General features: G+C 32.7%; 2 protein-coding genes across 4 annotated transcripts; both read right to left on the reverse strand.

Moving 5' to 3' along the window:
- Positions 1-1,133: 1,133 nt before the first annotated feature.
- Positions 1,134-8,050, reverse strand: LOC146926114 (protein TIC 20, chloroplastic-like). Of its 3 annotated transcripts, none has more exons than XM_085758507.1 (5): positions 7,948-8,050; positions 7,290-7,351; positions 5,074-5,172; positions 3,912-4,048; positions 1,134-1,906 (listed from the first exon to the last, which is right to left on the reverse strand). In XM_085758507.1, the coding sequence occupies exons 4-5, from the start codon at positions 4,036-4,038 to the stop codon at positions 1,266-1,268; spliced, it is 768 nt and encodes a 255-aa protein (XP_085614633.1). In that variant the 5' UTR covers positions 4,039-4,048; positions 5,074-5,172; positions 7,290-7,351; positions 7,948-8,050; the 3' UTR covers positions 1,134-1,265. The 3 variants fall into 3 exon arrangements, with proteins under 3 accessions (XP_085614633.1, XP_085614632.1, XP_085614634.1); XM_085758506.1 differs by having other exon boundaries at positions 4,170-5,172; XM_085758508.1 differs by lacking the exon at positions 5,074-5,172.
- Positions 8,051-11,344: 3,294 nt separating this feature from the next.
- Positions 11,345-14,347, reverse strand: LOC146926115 (protein TIC 20, chloroplastic-like). Its single transcript, XM_085758509.1, has 3 exons — positions 14,273-14,347; positions 14,017-14,153; positions 11,345-12,116 (listed from the first exon to the last, which is right to left on the reverse strand). The coding sequence occupies exons 2-3, from the start codon at positions 14,141-14,143 to the stop codon at positions 11,473-11,475; spliced, it is 771 nt and encodes a 256-aa protein (XP_085614635.1). The 5' UTR covers positions 14,144-14,153; positions 14,273-14,347; the 3' UTR covers positions 11,345-11,472.
- Between the last annotated feature and the right edge of the window lie 2,441 nt (positions 14,348-16,788).

Below are 16,788 nucleotides of genomic sequence, written 5' to 3' on the forward strand. Positions count from 1 at the left end.
TTTATGCTTGGTGGTTAAGCCTTTGTTGCCTACTTTGGCATTTGGTTAGTCATAATAAGAGTGGCGTTTCTTGATTCATAGGGCGTGTTTGGATTGAGGGTTTAGGAGGGGAAGAGAGGGGAGGGTTCACTTTTCATTTTTAAATTACGGACACTATGAAATGTCTTTTAAAAAATCATGTTATATAGTCCGTAGTTTAAAAAAGAAAATTAAACCCTCTCCTCCCCTTCCTTCCCCTCCTAAACCCTCAATCCAAACACACCCTTAGAGTGAATGTTACGAAGATGGAGGAAGGTCAAAGGGTCCCAAGTTGAAGACTTCCAAGAGCTATTCACCTCGAATGCTAACAATTTGATTGTCTAGTACACCCACACTGAGTTTTCATTGGAGAGTATGATTCATTTTGACTTTATTTACACTACTCGTTTAAAGTTGAAAAATGCTAATATTAAAATTCTAGCATGCAAGTAGCTGTTGAGAATATAGTTTAGTTAGAATTACTTGTTTGTAAGCATATAAACTTAGTATATAAGTCAAAGACTTGACTCATTTGTATCTCATTTTTACTAACATTGATAGAATAAACTTCTAAGCTTTTTCTATATCATAGGTTGATATTTGATCTAAGCATTCAAGAACACAACTCCTCACGGATAAAATATCAGGTTCTCCATTATCTACTTTTAAGTTAGAATTCTTCTTATATATTATAACTTTGTATATAGTTATTGTCTAGAATGTCCAAGTATGATTATATTATGTGCAAAACACATGTATTTTAGCATACATATGAGAATTCCTAAAAAAATCACAAGGATTCAAATTTGACCACCACCAAGGTCTTGAAGCAACAATTAATTACATCCAGAGGAGGGACAACCCAAAATGAGCATACTTAGCCAAATCGTGTCCTTGATCCAAAAAAACCAAACAACCCATGGCAAGAAGTTGCTTCTAATAATCTGCCAATAAGTCAATTTTAATATGTTTAAAATTGCCATCTCTTCATAAATACTGTGAAAGGTATGACAAACAACACACACAAAACACACATAGAAAGAGCAAGAGAGATTGAATCCCGAGAATACAGATAAATTTGATGCACATACAACTAAAATGTACTCAAGGGAAAATATCAAAGAGGTACTATTTTAATATAAACAACAACAAACTGATTAGCCATTCTATGGTTCTGCTTAACAGAAAGAACAATACAAACACGAGTAGCAAAATATAAAGGTGTTTCCTTCCATACATATTTCACCTTATTCGTATGGTATTAGGATATATGCTGCATCACAGACAAAAGGGATATCCGCATACATACCAGTAAGGGCACACCTAATGCACTCTATAGTAGTAAAGAGATAAAGGAAAAATGCAGTAGTCCAGAAATGCATTCCAAGTTTACCCCAATAGAGCCCCAGTGGCATCCAACGGCTCACAAGCCCTGTAACTTGCAAGGCTATCTCGATTAACATTCCGACAGCAACGTGATATCTGAAGAAATGAGGCCATTCTTTTCTCCTCACAATTGTAAGATACGCAATCAAGAAGTATGCTATGAGAGACCATCTAGGTAAACTGCCGATTGACATAAGAAAAAAGTTCGTTAAGAACTCGAATGACTCGAGAAACGGGTGAAGATTGTATGCTGTCTGAGCATACATCCACACCTGATGGAATGGAAAGAGATAAGGGATGCATGCTAATGTTCTCCACCACCATCTTGGTTTTCTGGTCATCGGAGGAAACTTAAAGCCGGTAGATGAGCCTTTCTTCATTGCTCGAGGGGCCCTGCAAGACTTGCGCAGCGAAGGTAACACAGGGATAGTACGAGATAGAAGATTTTGACCCCCACTTAAAAGTAGGCTTGATGCGGAAGATATGTCTGTGTACGCCATTCCTATCACAGAAAGATTGATAATAAATTAAGAAGCCGAAACAAATTTTTCAAGGATGGTTATTGCCAAATATAAGCACCGCAGTCAACAATTCCTACAGTCACTACAGTCAGCTGATCAAAGTCGTTGGATAGAGATTAGACGTATCATATTGTGACTATGACAGATCAGATACTGGGAATCTCGACGTCTGATCATAAAGACTGAGCTCATTGACTGTAGCGAGCTACGTAGCACCGACACTTCAGAAGACACCGATGCATGTAGTTCGCTATAGTCAATCATTTCAATTTTCTCAAACTATTAGTGGTGTCAATGTGTTAAGTGTCATGTTTAGTCTCTATGCCAATGCTTCATAGGCAGTGATTGCAAATTGTCTGAAATCCAGTCCCATTTAAGGAGAGCTTGACTTTAAATTTCTGAACATTATATATCTGTATTCCGAATCACCCAGATGCTATATAAAAGTAGGAAAATGTAAACCAGTGCCCCTGGGTCATTGGTTAAGGAATCAAAGATAGTAATATTACATAGTAATTTGGAAGTTGTGCGCCTCAAAAGTCTAAAAAGTGGCATTTTCAATTTAAAACTTTCTCTTCCAGTGCCCCGTATGTATCATATTTAGTAAAATTACACCAAGGCCATTTTTTACCAAAAACCATACACAGGTAAACAATGGTCTCTATTGTTTCTAAATGTCACTGCAGAGAATGGTAACGAAAAAACCCTCGATTTAGTTCCTCGAATATCACTTCCTCACTTACTTAGCCCATAAAACATGAAAAAAAGAATAGTCTTTAAAGTATATGAAAATCCATCATATTAATTCTTAGCCTACTGTTAAAATCCTAAGAACTAACGAGACGGATTTTCATATACTTCGGTGAGACTAACAAAATAAATTTTCATATACTTTATAGACAGCTTATTACTTTCACATACTTTATGTACTAATTAGGAGACTGAGTAATACTTGAGATTTACTTGAATGGTAAATCAAGTCTGGTGAGTTAGATAATTCATATCATAGATAATAGATATATTAATTAACTATGAAACATTGATACGAACACCAAACACGACATTCACACTTCGAATACCGATAATAATTTGAGAAAATGGAAGTAATTAATTGAATTAAATTAACTACACGCGTCAATGTAGTGTTGATGTCCGGCACTCAGACACCAGACACGCCTTCTATCTATCTGAAGTTCACTAGTGTCATGTTAAGATACTAACGATTAACGAGAAATTGTCATATACTTCGGTGACTGAAAGAATAAATCTTCATATGCTTTAGAGACTGCTTTTCACTATCATATACTTTAGAGACTAAGGCCCTATTTGGATAAACAACTTATCTGCAGCTTATAGTATAAGTGCATATCATGATAAGCACGTATGTATAAGCTATTTCTACAGCAAAAGATAAAATAAAGTTAAATTGTTTTTGTACAAGCTACAAGCTGTTTTCATAAACTATCTTGAAGAACTTATGAAAATAAGCTGAAAACAGTTTATGAACAATGCCATAAGTTGTTTTCATAAACTCTTCAAAAGAAGCTCACACAACTTATGCTTGTAGATAAGCTCAATTAAGTCACTCCAAAGAGACCCTAAGTAGGAGACTGAGTGATACTTGAGATTTACTCGCATGGTAAATCTAGTCTGGCGAGCTAAATAATTCATATCATTGAGATATTAATTAACTATGAAACACCAATACTCACACGAACACCGATATTAATTTGAGAAATTGAATGTAATTGAATTGAATTAACTACATGTGCCAGTGTCGGTGTCCGACACTCAGACATCAGACACTTCTTCGATTTGAGGCGTTGGCGATACAAAACTAATTAATGAAACGTTGAATTAACTACATGTGTCAGTGTCATGTCTGATACTCAGACAACACACCTTCGATCTGAAGTGTCGGTGCTAAACTACTACATAATAAATTAATGAAAAAGTGACAAAAAATTGAGCAACCAAGCAACATACCTCTTGGTTTATTCTCTGCACTATGTCCCCAAAAACTTCGGAAACTTGAGGCAGAAACCTTAGCAGGCATTTGACAAGCGTAACACAAAACAGAACCTTGGGATATAGTGCCACCATTTCCAATCATGCTTGATTAACTACTTCAACAAAAACCCAATTTTTATTATTATTAAAAAACAGCAGCAACAACAATAATAAAGAACAGTGAAAAATTACAATTAATAGAAAAATGGGATTTGGTAAAAACAATGATAGTACCTGAATAATGACACAAATCTGATTGCTCTGTGAGTTTTCAGAGGTTACACAGTGTTGTTGTTGTTCATTGTTTTACACAGAAAGAAGGAGATAAACTATGCGTTTGTGAATTATTATTTTTTTGAAGAAGGAAATAAGATATTGGGCTTTCTATTTTGAATCCAAAGAAGAAAGAGATTTTTATAAATTCATAATAGAGGATTACTACCTCCACCCCCATAGTACTTCTCACACGCTATACATAAAGTGAATCCTCTATTAACCCCGTCAGCTTAGCTCAGTTGGTAGAGATATTGCATATTATATGCAGGAGCCAGGGTTCGAACTGGACACTCCACTTCTCCACAATTAAATTGTGTGAGCTCTAGCCACTAGGCTACTTGACCAAAAAAAAAAAAAAAGTTTGGATACATGTATAAATTCTACGAAAACTAGGCGCCGACGACATTTATTGACAATGGCATCAAAATCTGATTTTTTTTTTTTTGAATCGGCAAAAATCTGATATACTATTCCGCTTCCCATAGATGTTATCCACCACCATTTTTTGAACCACCTCAAAGTCCATATTTTGAAGTTAAAGCTCTCTCACCCATTGCATAGTAGTTAGTAGTCCTAGAATTTCACTAATATCAACCTCTAACATAGGTGAGAGCCATTTCCTTTCTGGCTAAAACAAAGTTTCACCCCGTGAATAATTTTTTTTTAATCTATGAATTTATGATTTTTTTTTTTTTTTAAATTTAAACAAGCTCAAGTATTCCATTAATTACAATAGAAGAAATACAATTAGAAATGTAATCAAAGGTGTTATGAGTAGCATAAGAGATGGATGTTCCAAACTTTGGTTGCGAATAAATGATACGACGTCCGTTGTTGAAAAAAATATTTCTATGGCAAATACCTGATTAGCTGTAACTTCTTTTTGTTGAATAGTTTGGTGACTACAAATTCACCCCTTAAAGTGTGAATAGGTGGAGAGTCTCTTATTCGAACCTCATCCCTGCATGGTCATAAGAATTTCATAATTGTTTGATGAAGTCTTGTATGGTCATAAGATTTAGACACACTTAAAAAAAAAAGAAGAAAAAAGAGTTAAATTATATATATTTTTTACAATAATTAAATGATATTTAATTTTATATAAATGTCTTATTTATTTATTTATTTTGGGTTGTGACCACTTACCAAACAAATTAATTTCTCTTCTGTTTAAGATGAAATGGCTACCTAAGAGTCCACCATACTCACTAGAGGGAAACTGTCCAAAACATCAATTCAAGTAGAATGAAATCCTTGCAGGGATTTGTTTATAATTTCGTTATTGACTTTTAAGTATTTTGTTTGGGTAGAACACCACACCTTTTTTAAGCATAGCACTAATTCTAATTGAAGCATTCACTATAATATCAAAACACAAGACATTTCAGTTGGTTTTGAACCTTTGCACAACTGATGAAGTACGCCGAGATAGAGATTTTTTTTTAGGTCAACCCCACACAGAGTTCAGTTTGCAATTAAGCCACATCTTGTGGTTCAGTTCACTTGCTCTTTAGGCTTTAATTAGCTTATCATTTTTTTCCCACCCTACACTAGGTAATACATCTCGTTTTTTTTCTTTTTAAAGAAAAATGTTAAGTATCCCCTCATTCTCTTTTTTTTTCCTTTGTCGAATAATTTAGTCGTGTTTTTTTTTCCTGAGGGAGAATAATTTAGTGGTTAGAAATTTATTTTTTTAATGAAAAAATATGGTGTTTGATGTTCTTTAAAACGAATAAATAAGGTGTTTGAGATTCGAACGTCATTTCCTAAATATGTTATGCACTATCCCTACGTCCCGTATATATATTAACCAATGTTTAACATAATTCACACGTCTTAAAATAATTATATTAATTTGTTTCGTAAGTATAACTCAAACAATAAAAGTTGTAGAAATATTACTATGTTTGGATCCAGGTTTGAACGAACAACTTTCTACTTCTCAGCATTTAATGTATATGAGTGTCATGTTGGACTATTTAAAACAATAAGAAAAAAATATATTGATTTTAAATTTTAATGTAAAAAAAAGTATTATGGTTAAGATGTTTGATTTATACTCTCACACTTCTCTTACGATCATAAATACTCTCATTTATTCATTTCTCGCACCATAAATATTTTGATAAATAAGGATAATACAGGAAAAAGTATTACAAGTACTTTCGTGATACTTTGAAGTGACAAATAATATAAAAAAGGGTTAGCTAAGTGTGACTATGGACACATGCTAAGAAAATAAAAAATAAAAATTACGTATTGAAAAAATAACATCCTTATTTTTCAATAGTTTTTTTTTTAGAGGTTTTCAAAAGCTACATACACAGTTTTTAAAACAGATATTTATACATTAGGTTTTTTAATCTATATTTTTAAGACAAATGTTAGCATTTGCTACATCATAAAGAAGAAGAAAAAACCAATCAAAACACTTGGGACTTGTTTGAAAATGTTTCAAAAATCCTTTAAAAAATGGATTTGAAAAACTGTTTTTAAAATAAGTATTCTCTTCAGTTTTTCAAATAAGAAACTAAGGGGCCACCTAAAAAGGCATAAGAAAAGGTCACCTGAAATAAGAATTGTTTTTGTAAAATAGCCTTACATTCAAAAAGGAAATAAATAAAATTTTATCATAAGGATATTTTATCATAAGAATCCTGCATTAATGATGGTAAAATGACACAATTCAGCAAAACATCCAAGTATCCCCTATTCACCAACAGTGTTGATAAATAGTAGCTATAGTGGCAATATACAACTGTAGCATAGCAAAATTTGGACAAGCCGCTTTTGCTCCGCCGTACCCTATTTAGTACAAAATGTGGTCGACTAGCAGCGATAGTGGCGTTATAGCACTACTGTGTAACGAAATTTTAACAATCCTACATTTTCCACTATCCAAGATTGACAACACTATTCACCAATGCAGCAAAGTATCTTAATAGATGCAACACTTAATAAGGACCAAACGAATGGAACCAATTCCACATAAGGAGCAATCAAATATAAATACGGTTAAAAATTTAGCTTCATTTCAGAGTTCAAAATCTCACAACACAGCGAAGAACAAGGTATTACCATGGTTTTGTTGGATGTAGATCCACAGACTTTACTCTTTCTGATCTTTGCGCAAGCTTTCGCTGATCAAATTACACAACAACAGATCAGTTTCATCAATCCAAAATCTAAACACTCGCAATCTGCTTAGTTGCTAAGAAATCTAATTCACAAAAAATCTCTCTTGCTAGCCAAACCATTATAAACCTCAGAAATCAAAAGCCAAAACAACAAATCAGTTTAATCAATCAGAAATCTAAACACTTGCACTCTAATTAGTTTCGGACAAATCTGTGTCACGAAAAAAAACTCACTAACTAGCTAATTAAACATTTTTCAGCAACTAAACACAAAATAAACCTCATAATCAAAATCCAAAATAACACATCAGTTCAAATAAATAATCAATTAGAAATCTAAACGCTTCCACTATGCTTTCTTTCTGAGAAATCTAATTTACACAAAAAAAACCTCACTAACTAGCTAATCAACTAAAATCGCATAAACTAAACAAATCAAAATTAGGAAACTGTTCGCATTTCTGAGTAATGGAAACGCAAGGAATTGAAATTCAAAACGGAATATGAAAAACGTGAAATCGAAGCGAGTGAGTTTCAGATCTAAGGTTGTTAAGAATTTCGAAACCGTTAGAGAGAAGAGATCGATGAAGAAAATTTACCATTTCTGAAGATTGGAAAGTTGTTAGGTTTTGGTTGAGAAAAGTGGATTTTGAAGAAACCTAAAGAGAGGTTTCAGAGGATAGTGAAAATGTTGAGATCGATGGGGAAGAGAGAGAGTGTGTGATGATTTGCAGTTAAGGTGTAGGTTTACGATAATGCCATTGGGAAGGGACAGTGAGTCACCGTACTGGAAGGAAATAGTAATAGAAAATCAACTGATAAACCAAACCCGTTGATGATTGAATCGTAAACTAACATTGTCTACGATTTAGTTATTTAAGTTATTTGATTGTATTTTCATCACCATTTAGACGATTTAAAACACTTGAACTAAGATTTCTCAGTTTGAAGTTTGGATTGATTTTTAAAACATGTTTGATGGAAGTTAAAGTGATTAAGTTATTTGATTGTATTTTCATCACCATTTAGACGATTTAAAACACTTGAACTAAGATTTCTCAGTTTGAAGTTTGGATTGATTTTTAAAACATGTTTGATGGAAGTTAAAGCGACTTTGTAAAAGTCCGTTTCCCAAATCAGATTAGTTAGATTTCTTATTTTTCATATTTTCTTAATATCAACATTTCTTCATTAATAGTGTAGTGTTTTATACAACTCTAGATACGCTTTTAGGAAGACACACAACACGCAGGTATCAACTACGACGCAATAGGAAAAACATCATATTTATTTTGCTTATTTTAAAACATCATATTAGATTAATTATATTTCTACCATTATTGCAAAGTTTTCATTTAACTTTCCAACGCCACTTAGAACACGTCAATCATTTTTTTTACCTTAAATTATGGTCAAATCAGTGCAATATCGGTATAGTTGTTCCATACTGAAAATCGATTGAGACCGCTTCTTAATCATTAAGGTGTTATCTAATCGATTAAATCATATTAGAAATACAATTTTTTGCTTATTTTAACTGCATAACTGATCTCAAACTTTTCTAAAAGATATAGGTTCGAAATTGGCCTAACTATTTTAATCTAACTCTCTTAAAAACTCATTCAATCAAATGTTTGACTCCCTAGTCATTCTTTGTAAACCTTAGACTTGTCTCTTACTCTTCTTATTAGAAAACTGAACCACAAAACTTAACTCATGAAATATAATAAAACAATTATGTTTTCGATCAATCCATAATTGATTAGAACTCATAAAATGTTACAATGGAATAGATCTTTGAAGTACCATTTCAAAAACATCGAGTTTCTAGTTTCAAAAACATCGAGTTTCTAGTATTCCTTTGAGATTTCATACTTCGGCGGATTGCAATACATGCTTCGGGATCTTACAAGAGCGCAAAAATTCTCACCTTTGGGGTCTAACAAATTACACAAGCTCGTCGGGAAACAATGAAATACATAAAATGAATAGAGTACCTTACAAAAAGCTCCTTCACCAAAGTCCTTAGAGATGTATAATGTTTTATAGTATTCTCATTCCTACACCTCTGCAGCTGACAGAACAAACATATGGAGGTACAAAGACAAGCAAACAAATAAAGACACACATAATAAACTCAATATTTTAATTACGTTAGAGTTTTACAACAAATGCGAGATTACAATTCTCTCGGAAAAGGTGGTCGAATCATAGTTTTTTTAGGTGGAAGAAAAACCGTGGATTTTCTGAAAGTAACCAAAAAAAATGAGGGAGGAGTGTTAGAGTAATTGAATTTATTTTAATCTCATATTGACAACTCTATGTAGTTTGGTTCTGTGTCCATGGTTACTATTGAATTATTTGGGCTAAGTCATACCTTATGCAGCCTCGTGTTGGTATCTTATGACACTTGTTGTTTTCACTTTGGCGGTTAAGTCAGCTGTAGTTAACTACAGCTGCAGTGTTTTTGGTCATTTCCATGTGTTTCTAGAAAACAATGGATGTGAGAAAAGCAATTGTCGTATCTTATTTGGGTGTTGTTTTAATTTTCTACATTGATGGTATTGCGGATGCACAATTATGTTAGCTTTGGAAGCCTGATACTAGTGATTGTTCCTATTTATATGTTCTCTACTTTCAAGAGTTGCTCTTAATTGATCAACGATTTCCTATAATTTGTGAACTTTGTGGAATATGATTTTGTTTTTCACGCTTCTTACTTTGTGCCATGGTTGGTTATGAAACTTTCATGTTACTGGGGTAGGAGTACTTTCATTGGGTCTCGACTTAGGCAACAAATTTTGTTCTACCTTTGCTGAATTTGCTACGGAATCTCGACACACGTTTATGGTTTGTCCTCAACAGTGAAGATTGAAGACATGATTGGTTTCGGGCTTGATTTTAGCTTCAAGTGTTGATACATTAGTTGATTTGCTTATGCCAAATGGTTAAACTTTAAAGTATAGTTTCTGTTCGGTGGTTAAGTCTTTTGCATTATGATTTTGTTGATATTCGCTTCGAGTTCTGCTTTATGATGGTTAACCTTTATTGATATCCGATTTTTTTTTTTTTCTTCTTATGGTGGTTAAGCTTCGCAGTTTCTATTAAGTGGTTTATGGTTGATGGTTAAGCATTTGATTGTTGCTTCCTCTAGGTGGTCAAACATTGAGTTGTGGTTTCTGCTTGATAGTTAAGCTTTTGTTGCCTCCTTTGGCATTCGGTTAGTCATAAGAGTGGAGTTTCTTGATTCATTTAGAGTGAATGTTACGAAGATGGAAGAAGGTTGAAGGGTCCTAAGTTAGTCGAATACTTCTAAGAGCTATTCACCTCGACTGCTACCAATTTGATTGTCTCGTACACTTTTCATTAGAGAGTATGATTCATTTTGAATTTATTTACACTACTCGTTTAAAGTTGAAAAATGCTAATATGCAATTCTAGCATTCAAGTAGCTGTTGAGAATATAGTTTAGTTAGAATTACTTGTTTGTTGGCATATAAACTTGGTTAGTATATAAGTCAAAGAGTTGACTCATTTGTAGATATTGGTCTAAGCAGTCAAGAACACAACTCCTCACGGATAAAATATCAGGTTCTCCATTATCTACTTTTAAGTTAGAATTATTCTTATATATTATAACTTTGTCTTTAGTTATTGTCTAGAATGTCCAAGTATGATTATATTATGTGCAAAACACATGTATTTAATTTTAGCATACATATGAAAATTCCTAAAAAAATCACAGAGAATCAAGGATTCAAATTTGACCACTTCCTTGATCCAAAGAAATCAAACAAACCATGGCAAGAAGTTGCTTCTAATAATCTGCCAATAAGTCAATTTTAATATGTTTAAAATTGCCATCTCTACATAAATACTGTGAAAGGTATTGACAAACAACACACACAAACACACATAGAAAGCGCAAGAGAGATTGAATCCCGAGAATACAGATAAATTTGATGCATATATAACTAAAATGTACTCAAGGGAAAATATCAAAGAGGTACTATTTTAATATAAACAACAACAAACTGATTAGCCATTCTATGGTTCTGCTTAACAGAAAGAACAATACAAACACGAGTAGCAAAAATATAAAGGTGTTTCCTTCCTTACATATTTCACCCTTCATATGGTATTTGGATATATGCTGCATCACAGACAAAAGGGATATCCGCATACATACCAGTAAGGGCACACCTAACGCACTCTATGGAAGTAAAGAGATAAAGGAAAAATGCAGTAGTCCAGAAATGCATTCCAATTTTACCCCAATAGAACCCCAGTGGCATCCAACGGCTCACAAGCCCTGTAACTTGCAAGGCTATCTCGATTAACATTCCGACGGCAACGTGAAATCTGAAGAAATGAGGCCATTCTTTTCTCCTCACAATGGTAAGATACGCAATCAAGAAGTATGCTATGAGAGACCATCTAGGTAGACTGCCAATTGACATAAAAAAAGGGTACGTTAAGAACTCGAATGCCTCGATAAACGGGTGAAGATTGTATGCTGTCTTAGCATACATCCACACCTGATGGATAGGCAAGAGATAAGGGATGCATGCTAGTGTTCTCCACCACCATCTTGGTTTTCTGGTCATCGGAGGAAACTTAAAGCCAGCAGATGAGCCTTCCTTCATTGCTCGAGGGGCCCTACAAGACTTGCGCAGCGAAGGTAACACAGGGATAGTACGAGATAGAAGATTTTGACCCCCACTTAAAAGTAGGCTTGATGCAGAAGACATGTCTGTGTATGCCATTCCTATCACAGAAAGATTGATAATAAATTAAGAAGCCGAAACAAATTTTTCAAGGATGGTTATTGCCAAATATAAGCACCGCAGTCAACAATTCCTACAGTCACTACAGTCAGCTGATCAAAGTCGTTGGATAGAGATTAGACGTATCATATTCTGACTATGACAGATCAGATACTGGGAATCTCGACGTCTGATCATCAAGACTGAGCTCATTGACTGTAGCGAGCTACATAGCACCGACACTTCAGAAGACACCGATGCATGTAGTTCGCTATAGTCAATCATTTCAATTTTCTCAATCTATTAGTGGTGTCAATGTGTCAGTGTCATGTTTAGTCTCTATGCCAATGCTTCATAGGCAGTGATTGCAAATTGTCTGAAATCCATTCCCATTTAAGGAGAGCTTGACTTCAAATTTCTGAACATTATATATCCGTGCCTCTGGGGCATTGGTTAAGGAATCAAAGATAGTAATATTACATAGGAACTTGGAAGTTGTGCAGTCAATGCCTCAAAAGTCTAAAAAGTGACATTTTCAATTTAAAACTTTTCTTTTCCAGTGCCCCTTATGTATCATATTTAGTAAAATTACACCAAGGCCATTTTTTACCAAACACCATACACAGGTAAACAATGGTCTCTATTGTTTCTAAATGTCATTGCAGAGCATGGTAACGAACAAACCCTCGATTTAGTTCCTCGAATATCGCTTCCTCACTTACTTAGCCCATAAAACATATGAAAAAAAAAAAAAAGAATAGTCTTTAAAGTATATGAAAATCCATCATATTAATCCCTAGCCTACCGTTAAAATCCTAAGAACTAACGAGACGAATTTTCATATACTTCGGTCAGACTAACAAAATAAATTTTCATATACTTTATAGACAGCTTATTACTTTCACATACTTTATGTACTAATTAGGAGACTGAGTAATACTTGAGATTTACTTGAATGGTAAATCAAGCCTAGTGAGCTAGATAATTCATATCATAGATATATTAATTAACTAGGAAACATTGAAACGAACACCAAACACAACACTCACACTTCGAACACCGATAATAATTTGAGAAAATGGAAGTAATTAATTGAATTAAATTAACTACATGCGTCAGTGTAGTGTTGATGTCCGGCACTCAGACACCGGACACGCCTTCTATCTATCTGAAGTCCACTAGTTACATGTTAAGATACTAACGATTAATGAAAAATTGTCATATACTTCGGTGACTGAAAGAATAAATCTTCATATACTTTAGAGACAGCTTATTACTATCATATACTTTAGAGACTAAGTCCCTATTTGGATAAACAACTTATCTGCAGCTTATAGTACAAGCGCTTATCATGATAAGCATGTATGTATAAGCTATTTCTATAGCAAAAGATAAAATTAAATTAAATTGTTTTTGTACAAGCTACAAGTTGTTTTCATAAACTCTTCAAAAGAAGCTCACACAACTTATGCTTGTAGATAAGCTCAATTAAGTCACTTCAAAGAGACCCTAAGTAGGAGACTGAGTGATACTTGAGATTTACTCGCACGGTAAATCTAGTATGGTGAGCTAAATAATTCATATCATTGAGATATAATTAACTATGAAACACCAACACTCACATGAACACCGATATTAATTTGAGAAATTGAATGTAATTGAATTGAATTAACTACATGTGCCAGTGTCGGTGTCCGACACTCAGACATCAGACACTTCTTCGATTTGAAGCATTGGCGCTACTTAACTAATTAATGAAAAATTGAATTAACTACATGTGTCAGTGTCATGTTTGTGTCTGACACTCAGACAACACACCTTCGATCTGAAATGTCGGTGCTAAACTACTACATGATAAATTAATGAAAAAGTGATAAAAAATTGAGCAACCAAGCAACATACCTCTTGGTTTAATCTCTAAAGTATGTCCCCAAAAACTTCGGAAACTTGAGACAGAAACCTTAGCAGGCCTTTGACAAGCGTAACACAAAACAGAACCTTGGGATATAGTGCCAACATTTCCAATCATGCTTGAATCACTAGTTAAACAAAAACCCAGTTTTTTTATTATTCAAAAACATCATCAACAACAAAATAAAGAACAGTGAAAAAATACAATTAATAGAAAAATGGGATTTTGTAAAAACAATCATGGCACCTGAATAATGACACAAATTTGATTGTTCTGTGAGTTTTCAGAGGTTACACAGTGTTGTTGTTGTTCGTTGTTTTACACAGAAAGAAGGAGATAAACTATGCTTTTGTGATTTTTTTTTGTTTTGTTGAAGAAGCAAATAAGATATTGGGCTTTGTATTTTGAACCCAAAGAAGAAAGAGAATTTTATAAATTCATAATAGAGGATTGCTACATCCACCCCCATATTACTCCTCACACGCTATACATAAAGTGAATCCTCTATTAACTTACATATTTTTTTTTATGGAATCCTGTAATCAAAATTTATTTCTATTTTTTCAAATAAAATCTGTATAAAATTTAATTTAATTAATAAAACATCAAAAAGTTCATAAATTTTATTAAAATATAAAAGATTGATTTACTTGATAAGAGAAAAGTACATGAAATGGATTTATGAAATTTTGTATCTAAAAAAAGAAAATAGAGCTATTGCAAAAATTACTAATCGAGGAAATGGATCTTCGGCCATGACTATATTTTTTTTACAAGAACAAGCTTAATGCATTTCGTTTAAAAGTAAAGTTTGGATACATAGGAATGCTAATATGGATACGAAAATTAGTTAAAGATGGAGTTGTCTTAGTTAAATTATGAACAATTCCATTGATTTCTCTTCTAATAAACTTAACATAAGAGGTTGCAAGATCTGTAGCTAAAAGCTGACGACATTTACTGATAATGACTAAAGTCAGATATACTACTCCGCTTCCCATAGATGTTATCCACCACCATTTTTGAGTCCACCTCAAAGTCCATGTTTTGAAGCTGAAGCTCTCTCACTCATTGCATAGTAGTTAGTAATCCTAGAACTTCACTAATATCAACCTCTAACATAGGTGAGAGCCATTCCTTTCTGGCTAAAACAAAGCTTCACCCTGTGAATTTGTTCATGTTAAAAAGTTTAAAATAATAACTTTACATTAGAACTTGTACATTTTGTATTAAATATAATATAACTTTTCAATAAATAAATGTTGTTTTCCAATAAAAACTTATTACTTTCAGTTACTTTAACATGTGAAATATTGTACATGTTAGACAAACCCTAACTTTATTATTTAACATGTGAAATATTGTACATGTTAGACAAACCCTAACTTTAGGGTTAATAGGCTTTTACCCCCCTGTAATATAGGTCACTTTTGGTTTTGCCCCCTAGGAAATTTTTTTTTTAGATTCCGTCCTCGTAAAATGAAGATTCTTTGGTTTTGCCCCCTGAGCCAGTTGAGTCAGCAGAATCTCCTATGTGGCATGCGACGTCAGCAGATTCTGCTGACGTGGCGCGCTGACTGTATAATTATTTTTATTTTTTTATTGGGGTACACGTGGCATTTTTGTTTTTTTTTTTAAAATTTTAAAAAAAATTAAAAAAATCTGGAAAAATTAAAAATTAATAAAAAATTTAAAAAAAATAAAAAAATTCTGGAAAAATGAAAAATCAATAAAAAAATTGAAAAAAATATTAAAAAATTCTGGAAAATTGAAAAATTAAGAAAAATGAAAAAATTGAAAAAAAAACTGAAAAAATAAAAAAAAATCTGGAAAAAATTAATAAAAATAAAAAAATTTGAAAAAATTTAAAAATTCTGGAAAAATTAATAAAAATAAAAAATGATTAAAAAAATAAAATAATCTAATAAAATGAAATATAATGAAAAAATTCTGGAAAATATTTAAAAAAAAATTCGAAATTTTCAAAAAAAATTAAAAAGATTAATCATTTTAAAAAAAATGAAATTTTTGAAATTTTCATTCGTTTTTTTCGAAATTTTGATTTGTATATATGTCGAGCTTAGGTTTTTTCTAGGGGTGTAAGTGGTTCGGACAAAACCAACGAAACCGAAAGTCCAAACTGAACCAAACCGTAAAACTATCCGACCTTGTTTGGTTCGGTTTGAAACCGATCCGAACCAATCGAAACCGATCTAGTTTGGTTTGGTTCATGGTTTTTCATTTCGAGATCCGTGAAACCGATGAACTAATCCGATGATAACCACACTCCTTATTTTACTAATATTATCCTACCTCACACAAACTTATGGTTATTGGTTAGGCCCAAAATTAAACATAAAATACTTTATAATCCATTCACTAAAAAGAAACCCTAGTTGTCAGCCATACTCCTTTAATTTCAATTTCCATGGATTTGTTATTTTGACTATGTTTTAATTTTAGGATGTTCTTTTTGGAATTTTTGTCTTTGTTGATGAATGATGCATGTATGGATCATGAATGATTGAAATATTTGAGTTTGATGAAGTTATTTTTGAAGAATGATGGATGAATGAATCTTGGATCATATGTATGAAATATTGAGTAAGGTTAATCATAAAAAGTTGTTTGAAAAATAGTGAACATGAAAAAACAAAATATGAAATCAATTATACAAAGTTCTATAAAATATTTTGTGAGAATATAATTTTTTTTAATTGTACTTTTAAATAAACCGATCAACCGAACCAAACTGATTAGTT

This window comes from Medicago sativa, chromosome 4 (assembly GCF_051527215.1).
Source record: "Medicago sativa cultivar Bolivia chromosome 4, Bolivia_mono, whole genome shotgun sequence".
NCBI lineage: Eukaryota > Viridiplantae > Streptophyta > Magnoliopsida > Fabales > Fabaceae > Medicago > Medicago sativa.

Bases quoted from the DNA above. Each gene is read 5' to 3' on its own strand.
- LOC146926115 (XM_085758509.1), bottom strand. From the start codon at position 14,143: ATGATTGGAAATGTTGGCACTATATCCCAAGGTTCTGTTTTGTGTTAC. The intron at 12,117-14,016 runs GTATGTTGCTTG...TTTCTGTGATAG, and splicing joins TTTAGAGATTAAACCAAGAG to GAATGGCATACACAGACATG.
- LOC146926114 (XM_085758508.1), bottom strand. From the start codon at position 4,038: ATGATTGGAAATGGTGGCACTATATCCCAAGGTTCTGTTTTGTGTTAC. The intron at 1,907-3,911 runs GTATGTTGCTTG...TTTCTGTGATAG, and splicing joins TGCAGAGAATAAACCAAGAG to GAATGGCGTACACAGACATA.